Source organism: Melitaea cinxia, chromosome 8 (assembly GCF_905220565.1).
Source record: "Melitaea cinxia chromosome 8, ilMelCinx1.1, whole genome shotgun sequence".
Taxonomy (NCBI): domain Eukaryota; kingdom Metazoa; phylum Arthropoda; class Insecta; order Lepidoptera; family Nymphalidae; genus Melitaea; species Melitaea cinxia.
The window spans coordinates 2806501-2817264 of NC_059401.1; the positions used below are offsets into that span (position 1 = coordinate 2806501).

Consider the following 10764-nt stretch of genomic DNA (forward strand, 5'->3'; position numbering starts at 1 on the left):
TTTTCTTGTATCTGTTTTACGTGTTTTTGAAATGAAATACTCTCAAGTAAGCTGTAAGCTATAATTGAGGTAACACTCTGTTGTTGTACCTTGGTGTTGAAAATGGTAAATATACTCATAGTAATCTACCTTGTTGGCGCATTATTATAAATCAATAAATGAATAAAACAAGAAATAATTCTAACTTTTATTTATTAAATATAAAAAGGGCGGTCAATATTATTAATAACATAAAATTAATATTAATTTACTTTTAAAATTTTAGATGTATCTTAAACACTTAAAAACATCTGAAATAGTGAAAAAATTATTATCTTTTTGTTTGTTTTATCAAGTACATAAATAGTAGTAAAGTAAGAGAATTATTAATGATTGACTTATACCTCCTATATTGCTTTAAAAGTTTAACATTTTTGCCATACCATAAAACAATATTACATATAAGTTGTGTTTTTATAAGACTTATTACAATTTTTTACTACCAACAGTTCTTAAAAAATCAATGCTTTTCTTCCCTTGGCTACAATAAGACGGTAGTTGAATGTCGCTTTGGTCGGTCCATCGACGTTACTGCTCGCATGATCTATAATGCGCAAGTCTCGGAGAACATTAAAGTAATCTAACAGAAAATCTTCCTCTAAATCTTTTGGTATTTCGAAAGGATTGATTGATGTTACGAGACCTAAAAGTAAAAGAAATTATTTTAATATATTAAACTTTTCACTAGATATGACAATGAAAAATTAAAAAAATCAAATAATAAATAGTAAACTTTAAAGATACAAAGCTCAGAAACAGTAGATCTTTGGAATGATATAGATCTTTTAGAACCCAATTTTTTTTTTAAATCTTATACTAACTGATCCGATGAATATTGATATTCCATATTTTTTTGAAATTCTTTATTTGTCGAGACAATAATGAACACAAAAAAAAATATTATTCAATTTGGGACAGTCGTTCTGAAGTTACCCTCGTACATACATTTCAGCAATTTATTTTCTGATTTTTATTTAATTTTCTGGACGATGTTCTTAAAGTTTCATGTTTCATTCCGTAAGAACCAGAACAAAAAAAAAGAAGCATCGAATAAAATCGATTTGTTATCAACTTATGACGTAACCGATGGAAATATCATTACAGCCTATACAGTCCACTGCTGGACATAGGCCTCCACAAGTTTACGCCAAAAATAACGAGAACTCATGTGTTTTGCCCATAGTCACCACGCTGGGTAGGCGGGTTGGTGACCGCAGTACTGGCTTTGTCGCACCGAAGACGCTGCTGCCCGTCTTCGGCCTGTGTATTTCAAAGCCAGCAGTTGGATGGTTATCCCGCCATCGGTCGGCTTCTTAAGTTCCAATGTGGTTGTGGAACCTTGTTATCCCTTAGTCGCCTCTTACGACACCCACGGGAAGAGAGGGGGTGGCTAAATTCTTTAGTGCCGTAGCCACACAGCACATGAAAATAGGGATAGGGAGGGAGCAGATGGAAATAGGGATTAGTTTTTTATTTAAAAGTAGTCGTGTAGATACTAAACTTACCTTTGAGTACATCCAAGTTTGGATAAACAAATGTCTTATGCAAACATTCGACTTCCACCGAAGTGAATCCGATCGACGTCATCATTTGTTTGACCTTCTTTTCAGGTTCCTTCGAAAAATTATGAAATATTTTATTCATTGATAACTTAATTTCATTTTGTTTTGATTCATTTTCATTTTGTATGAAACATTTCCCTTTTAAAAAAGACGAAGTTAAGACATCTTATTACATTTCAAAAAAAAATCTGTATATTTGGGCGTGTAAGTAAAAGTTACACACACAAACACAATCACACACACACATACACACATCAGCCTATTGCAGTCCACTGCTAGACGTAGGCCTCCACAAGATCGCGCCAAACATTACGACCCCAAAACAGCCGGAAACCGTGGGGCTGCCGGGAACTAAGGGCCGAAATTTTTGGCGCGTACTCATGAGTTCTGCCCGTAGTCACCACGCTGGGCAGGCAGGTTGGCGAAAAAAAGTAAAAATCCTTTTTTTATTTATTTGATCTGTTGTTTTTTTTTTTGTTACTAATGTCTTTTTTTATATAATTGTATAAAAATGTATATTTTTTAAATGCATAAACCTATCACAACTCTTTTTTTGCGAGTAGTGGATAAAGTTGTACTTACTACGACTTCAAGTCCGCCTTCTGAGAAACATGTTATGTTAACTTGTGTAATAAAGATTAAATAAATAATGATCTATAAGCTGTTTTCGAGGGTTGTTACGAATCGTCTCGCCAGAGGACTCGACGAATTCCAACCACCAGAGCAGGCTGGGTTTCGAAATGGCTACAGCACCGTGGACCACATCCATACTGTTCGGCAGATTATCCAAAAGACGGAAGAATATAATCAACCGCTGTGTATGGCATTTGTGGACTACGAGAAAGCCTTCGACTCTGTCGAGACCTGGGCTGTCCTGGACTCTCTGCAGAGATGTCATATCGACTGGCGATATATCGAGGTACTGAAATCTATGTACGACGCGGCGACGATGACCGTTCATGTCAATGACCAAAGAACAAGACCTATTTCCCTCCGGCGTGGGGTAAGACAGGGGGATGTAATATCACCGAAACTGTTTACCACTGCGCTAGAGGATGTTTTTAAGACCTTGGATTGGGGGGAACGAGGCATCAACGTCAATGGTGAATTCATCTCTCACCTTCGTTTCGCCGACGATATTGTCATCTTTGCGGAGACGCTGGATGAGTTAGGCCAAATGCTGGCCGGCCTAAACGAGTCCTCCCGACGTGTCGGTCTCTGTATGAACTTGGATAAGACGAAAGTTATGTTTAACAACCAAGTCATACCGATACCGGTATCGGTCGATGGTACCCTTCTCGAAGTTGTTCAGGATTATATTTACCTAGGCCATACTATCCAACTAGGCCGCAACAACTTCGAGAAGGAGGCCGATAGGAGGATTCGGTTGGGCTGGGCGGCGTTTGGCAGGCTCCGTCGAGTCTTCACTTCGAAGATTCCGCAATGCTTGAAGACAAAAGTTTTCGAGCAATGCGTCCTGCCTGTGTTAACATACGGAGCCGAGACGTGGACACTGACGAAGGGACTGGTCCACAAGTTTAAAGTCGCTCAACGTGCAATGGAACGGGCTATGCTTGGGGTCTCTCTCAAAGATAGGATTAGAAATGAGACTATCCGCGAGAGAACGAAAGTAACCGACATAGCCCACAGAATTAGCAAGTTGAAGTGGCAGTGGGCTGGTCATCTGTGTCGCAGGACCGATGGCCGTTGGAGTAGACGGGTCCTAGAGTGGAGACCGCGTCTTGGCAAACGCAGTGTGGGACGTCCTCCGGCCCGTTGGACTGACGATCTACGTAAGATTGCCGGTGTAGGCTGGATGAGGATTGCGGAAGACCGGGATGTGTGGCGCGAATTTGGGGAGGCCTATGTCCAGCAGTGGACTGCGATAGGCTGAAGTGTAAAATAATGATAGCATTGTTCAATGTTAAGGACAGTTTGACATTACATATACGAAAAGTTACTATTTTTTAAGCTTATCATGTGAGCACGAAATGCAAAAATTATAATTGATAATGAATAGAATTTTACCAGACAGTCAATATAGGGTGAAATAAAGCGTTCAACATCTTTCATCCAAAACTTCCATTTTGTTGACCGAGATAGGACGCGGTAAACGTCAAAAACCGGCGTGTGAGCCAGGAATACTAAAAAGCACTCGCCTCTCTCTGATAGTAGATCATATATGTTTGCAAATGCCACCCTGAAATTATGATTTTATTATAGATATTTATTATTACTCTAGATTAATTTTTTAAATATCTAAGATATATCTTAGTAGTTTATCAAAGTGAAAAATAATTTTTGTAGAATAAATATGTTAGTATTATGGGTATAACCTTTGTGCATCAAAAATAGTATCAGAATAATAATTTATAGTACATCTCTAAGTCTAAATACTAAATTTATACTTTGATATGTAGTGCAGATTTTTCAATCGAACAATTTAATTACTGTCCTCGTTTTTAGAAATTCAATTAAGAGAATTAAATATATATTATTTTTTTAAGGAGTACTAATTGTGTTTGCTCGCAAACGAAAAAACAAAAACACTTCATTCACATCGATAAGTAAATACGCGTTATTAAAATAGTACACATTACTTCTTGATCAAAATTAAACGCGACTGCAAGACAAGCATCAGCTTTTGATTAAACTGAGGTAGGGCACAGCAGGAAATTTCCCGCTCAAAATATGGAGCAGACCGACTGGGGTCATACTCTAGACTTTAGAGAAGATCACAACTAAATAAAACTGTTTTTAGTGATGTGTTCCTGTTGGTGAGTAAGGTGACCAGAGTTCCTGAGGGAATTGAGGATAGGGTGCCGACCCTGCGCTTGCGATGCTTCTAGTGTTGCAGACATCTATAAGCTACGGTAATCGCTTACCATCAGGTGAGCCGTACGCTTGTTTGCCGACCTGCTTATATAAATAAATAAAAAATTAGAATCATCAAAATCGATATACCCAGTGAAAATTTATGCGGTATAATACAACGTAGGTCGACGAAAAAATATCAAGTAAATACGGATTATTAAATATAACTCGAAAAGTACTAGTCAGATCGCAATTAAATTTAAATGGAACCTCATGACACGTACTCGACTAGAAAAAAGGTCAGGCTCAGCCAGATCATGTATCTGGATCGGATCAGGATAGAACGAGGCATGCCAGATCAGGCAAGCTCTATCAGGACCAGGTCTGGTCCAGACAAGGATAGCCTGATATAAAATATAATCAAGTATGGTAAGGCATACTAGATCAGGACCCGGTCCGGTCCAGATCAGGATAGCCTGATGTAAAATATAATCAAGTATGGTAAGGCATACTGGATCGGGACCCGGTCCGGTCCAGATCAGGATAGCCTGATGTAAAATATAATCAAGTATGGTAAGGCATACTGGATCAGGACCCGGTCCGGTCCAGATTAGGATAGCCTGAAAGAAATTACGCAAACTGAGCCTGAATCGCGCTATTAATGTTTTTAAGCGCACTAAGTATATATACAGTTATCAGGACAGTCTAGCAGGGAGTCATTTCTACACAGTGGAGCAGTCGTAAGTAATAGGAAATAGTTAATTAGTAGTTAATTATTAGAAGTTGATAAGTAAAATTTAATTAACAACATAAAAATAAATAAAAATAATTAATATTTAAAATAAAAACACAAATAAATAATACATTGGAAAAAATAAACGGAAATAAATATTAATATATAATATATTTTTTTGTTAAACATTTTTTTCAAGAATATACATTCGTGTTTTATAAAAGGACCGGACCGAACCGGCTGATCAGGATGAGATGAGATTTCCTGATCTGGACCCGATCAGGAAATCTCATCTCATCCTGATCAGGTCCAGACCAATCATCTGCGTTACATGCCTTATCTAGTCCTGATCAGGCATGCCTGGTCCGGTCCTTCTAAGGAAGACGAAAAAATTTCTACTCGGGTACCGCCTTTCGATTAAAAAAAACATAAAAATCTGTCCACCCAGTCAAAAGTTCCGGGCTAACATATATTTAAAAAATATTGAGAACTTCGTCTTTTGGAAGTCCTCCAGCCAGTCCTTAACGTTTTATGTAAGAGAAGAGTAAATAAAATAAATATAACTAATTAAACTGTCTCGAAAAGTGGAAATAGAACTCGCATATGAAGAATTTTATGTAAAATGTAAAATATAATTAACACATTATAAAAAATTAGAGCATGGTAAAAAATTAGAATTAAATAGTAATTAAAATATATAATAAATTTAGGAATTACTCACTCTTGTTGTTGGATCCAATGCAAGGCGTAGAATGAAAATACGTAATCAAAAGTTCCTCGAAGCTTGTTTGGCAAGTCGCCCTCGATGTTCAGCACCATGAAACTGGTGTGATCATTCGCGTACTGCTTATTAGCAAAGTGAACCATGTTTTCGCTAATATCACAACCTACCAGTCTTTCACAATTATCGGGGATAAATTTTTTTAGTATACCCATCGTTACGCCTCCATCTCCGCAACCAATGTCTAAAACCGTAATTTCGCCGTTTTTCCATTTAATTCGCTTTCCATATTCTTCTAAACATTGCAGAGCATCCGTTTTTGTTATAATATTGCTTTTATTATATAATTCAGCGTCGTTCATTTTCGTATATCTTTTAGAGATATTTGTTTGATTCGGGTTTGAGTGCGTTAAATCGCTGCGTTTGGTTCGGTTTCAGCTGACAGTCTCATCAAGAGTGCGGTGCGTAAGTATTTATATATACCACCGATACATGGTATAGCCGACTGTTATGGTACGGTGTGTTACGGAATTTTCCTCAAAATTTGAAAATGATGCATGTGCAACGATTGGAACATTAATTTTTAACATTAATTAAATTAATAACAGAAATTGTACGTAAATATGCGAAAACGTTAGTCAAATGCGTCTGAATAATGAATTAGCAAGTGCTTGCAATTTACTTATTGTTTAATTTTATCCAGTACTTTACGATCCTAACGTTTCCTCAAAATCATTATTGTATTATTTCGATTGTATTTAATTGAATAAAATATAATAAAAATTGTTATAATTGTGTTTACTAGCCAAAAAAAAACCGGTTTCAATTATATGGGCCATTGACACAACGTAGGCAGACAAAAGTCAAGTAAACACGCGTTGTCAAATATTACTCAAAAGGTTGTAATTAGATTTCCAAATTTAAATGCGTTCACGAAAATCGGTACGCCCAGTAAAAAGTTATGAAGTATAATACAACGTAGGTCAACGAAAAAATAGTCAAGTAAGTACCCATTACTGCATTATAGTAAATGTGGGTAAACCTTCCGTGATCGGAAGTTGTTTGCAAGCTGCGTGTTAATTAATTGAATATATTAGAAATTATTGTTAATTCATTAGGAAGTGCGATTAATTACCTCACTGAAACTGTGACTTGAACTGCAAAACCAAGTGTCATCACTTGAAAAGACTATTCAAGAGCATAACAGCGTAAGTAACAAAAAACGAGTGTTCTTTACACCACACGACTGAAGTAAAATTTCTGTACAATAGGCCTGCACTGTGTCTTAAATTTATGTATCGTAACTGGCTATGAGAGAAAGAGTAACTCTCTCTAGCTCCGTTTGCCTCGCCCAATTATACTTTTCGAAACACTCTCGTCACGCGCTCACCAGCTTACTTCCCAAGTCAAACGTGCGTAAAGAAGTTTTTACACGTGACGTGCGTAAATAAAAACGGGACCGAGTAGAAGTACTGGCATTATATTGATAATCAAAGTCAACGAGGCGTATTATATTTTTAACAAATATTTTAGTTAGTTGTTAAATTTTAACAAAAGACGTAAGTTAAGAAAAAATTAAAACTTTATTATATTTTATGAAAACAATTTATGAAAAAACTTTGAATTATTATTTAAGGATATTTTAAATTTGTTTCTTTTGGAAAATATTCAAACTGTACCTCATTTCGATATGGCTACTTTTGATTTCAAGAATGCTTTAAATTTATTACGTACTAGCTGTGCCTGCGACTTCGTCCCCGTGGAAATTAAAAAAAATATTGTTCAGTTTCCAGTCACAAAATAAATAAATTTGTAAAATAAAAGTAGCATAAGGTACTCCTTATTACATCAGCTATCTGCCAGTGAAATTTCCGTCAAAATCGGTCCAGCCGTTTCAGAGATTACCAAAAGCGGTTATTTTAATACGCTATAGATTATATCTAATGATGAAACAAGTACCTATTAAACAGTTGATTGAATATATTAAATACTACGACTCTTTGAGAATGATAGAGAAGTAAGTGTAAAAGAAATTTAATAGTTATTATTATGTTATGTTTTAAAAGGCAGGTTAACGCAAGGTGCTAAGCTAAGTCTTCAAGACGATTATGTTGATGTTGAGGTTTTGATAAGTGATGTGAATAAATAATTGTTGCCAAAAAGGGTGCAAGAGCAATTCAAAATAAATCACAAAAATTAAAGCAGCACGAAATATCTAATTCTGACTATGGGAAACAAATAACAGAATTGTTTGTGAACCTTACTATGTCACAGGCCAACGGAAACTTAGATTGCTAAAATATTTGATAAAACAAGCGATTAAACAGTTTTCCCATTATTTACGAAATCACAATCTCAGTACTATAGTTTGAGCTAAAAATTACAGATCCCTGAAAGACGCTATACCAGCAGCCCGAGATAAAAAAATCTCGGCACCAGCAGCTGGAGAGGTGATGGATATGTATAAAAGAATTTTTCATAACTAAGGAATTTACATAATAATAATAACAATAATCTTTATTGGACACAATCATAAATTATACAATACAGATTACCCTGACTCCTGCACTAGTTTGCACTGTGTTGCAGACGCCAGTATCCTCCCCTTTAATATATCGACGGGTGCAAAGTAAAAAAAGTTAACTACAATTTTGAGTTTTTTTTTTATTGCAGTAACTAACTAAAAGCTTTATATTTTACAACATGGCAAAATAAAAAATACAAATATCACCTCATTTCTTGTACTTTTGTCAAGTAAAAGAAGACAACTACTGCTGTTTTGTAAAATTACACGACGTACATGCGTTCAACTACCACTTGGCCGCTTTTACGCAATCCGCGCGACAGGCGCACGTTCATTCCTATTGTGTCATCAGTCAGATGTCATGTGCTTCGCCGGCCGGCAACAATGTTTGTTTGTTTTGGTTTTTTACGTATTAAGGTTTGTGTGAAAGTGTTATCATAATAATAAACCATTTGAATAGATCACGATAGACATGGAAAGACGTTTTTGGAAATTTTTGGAATTGGAAAAGTCATACTTATAAATATATGAAACATCTTTATTAAACCCAGATTTATTAATTCCTATGTAGAAACGACCAAGTGGTAGTTAACTCAGTTGTCATATTTTTAAGCACAATGTAGAGGCAGACAACTGCAATATCTCGTTAATTAAACATAATTAGATGAAATGAAATATACAATTGTTTGTCTTTCTAAAAAATATAGCAGTGATGAAAATTTCAACAAATTTGGTTTAAAATTGACAAAATGGGAGCACTTTTTCCTATTTTGCGCTCTCCTGAAAAGTTCCTGTTTTGTATATAACTCTTTTTATTTTGCACCCGTCGATATGTAATAACAAATTATACCCTTAAAAACTAATTATTATCAATTCAATGGTACAAAAAAAATCAAAACTAGCTAACATTAACATTAATAACTTTAAACTATAATTAACATTTAGATGGAAAACTTGTGCCATGTGTGTTTAGTTGTTCACTAATTATTACCATGTGTATGTGTATGTGCTTGTGTGTATGTACAAAGTGTGGGTGTGCGTGTGTGTGTATGTGTGTGTGTGTGTGTGTGTGTGTGTGCGTGTGTGTATATACGTCTGTGTATATCACGTCAGTCAATGGCTATTATTTAACTGTTATTTAAAGATTCTCTGTAGCGTTGTAATCCAAGCATTTTAACCAGGCAAGTAATTTTTCCTTTGATCTATAGTTATTAAGTGTTCTGATTTTAAAAATTGTGTTAATTTTACTATAAAGAGTTGGAGCATGGTGATTGTAATGTTTTCGTCCAAACGCTGTTTTCGTAGGATTTACCGGACATCTTTTTATTATTTTTATTATTTTAATTATTTTATTTTTTATTATTTTGTTCCTTAAAGGTAAATAAGGTACACACTTCTTATGGTATCTTTTAACAACTTCATATACATATGTATGTTTGTCTTACAGTCAGTACATCAGCTTGTTTATACACCGCAACTTTGCTTATTACTGCGCAACTTGAGTATTACTTTTAGGACCGTGCGTTGGGCCTTCTCTGCAAGCATTATATTTGTCTTACCAGCGCCTCCCTATGCACAGATGCAATATCTCACAAGGCACTCGCAGAGTGCTCGATAGACTTGAATTAGGAGCTTTTCTTCACATATTGAACGTAAATTTTTGTAGATGTACATTCGTTTTCTGATTCTAGTAGTTAAAGTAGTAATATGTAAGTTCCAATTAAGTCGTTCATCGACTACTACACCTAAGTACTTCACGGAATTTACTCTATTAAGTTTTCTACAGCCACAGTTACAGTTGTTAACGATGCGGTTACAAGGGTGCGTATGTATTGTAAGTCCAGAATTAGGTAACAGTTTATGCGATGCTGACTTGCTGAAGCATATATAATTCGTCTTTGAAACATTCAAGGACAGCAAGCTTTCCTCCAGCCAGGCTGTGACTATAGCAAGGCCATTTTCAGCTTTACTGTATACAGTGTCCCAATTGCTACCGTGAAAAAGTAGTACAGTGTCATCAGCAAACATAGTTATTTCCATGTTACACTGGACAGCTACATTACAGAGTTCATTAATATAGATAAGAAATAATGTAGGTCCAAGAGTGCTGCCCTGTGGAACACCGAACCTACAGGTAAGTTGATCACTCATAACACCAGTCACCCTCACACACTGTGTTCCCTCCGATAAATAGTCCGTGAACCACCCAAAAACCACACCTCTTATGTCAATACTATCCAAACGTTTCAGGAGTATTGATTGGTACGGAAACTGTGTCGAACGCTTTTTGAAGATCTAGAAAGACTTTCAAACACTTTTCACCCTTGTCTGAATACGATACTATATTATTTGTTACGGTTTTTTTTATCAC

The 10764-nt window shown here is 35.7% G+C and overlaps 1 protein-coding gene across 1 annotated transcript; it reads right to left on the reverse strand.

The window, feature by feature from the left end:
* Window positions 1-491: 491 nt before the first annotated feature.
* LOC123655783 (juvenile hormone acid O-methyltransferase-like) lies at window positions 492-6310 on the reverse strand. Its single transcript, XM_045591537.1, has 4 exons — window positions 5870-6310; window positions 3630-3801; window positions 1545-1653; window positions 492-682 (listed from the first exon to the last, which is right to left on the reverse strand). The coding sequence occupies exons 1-4, from the start codon at window positions 6229-6231 to the stop codon at window positions 492-494; spliced, it is 834 nt and encodes a 277-aa protein (XP_045447493.1). The 5' UTR covers window positions 6232-6310.
* Between the last annotated feature and the right edge of the window lie 4454 nt (window positions 6311-10764).

Bases quoted from the DNA above. Each gene is read 5' to 3' on its own strand.
- LOC123655783 (XM_045591537.1), bottom strand. From the start codon at position 6,231: ATGAACGACGCTGAATTATATAATAAAAGCAATATTATAACAAAAACG. The intron at 1,654-3,629 runs GTAAAATTCTAT...AATTTTTCGAAG, and splicing joins CACCCTATATTGACTGTCTG to GAACCTGAAAAGAAGGTCAA. The intron at 683-1,544 runs GTAAGTTTAGTA...TTTTACTTTTAG, and splicing joins AAACTTGGATGTACTCAAAG to GTCTCGTAACATCAATCAAT.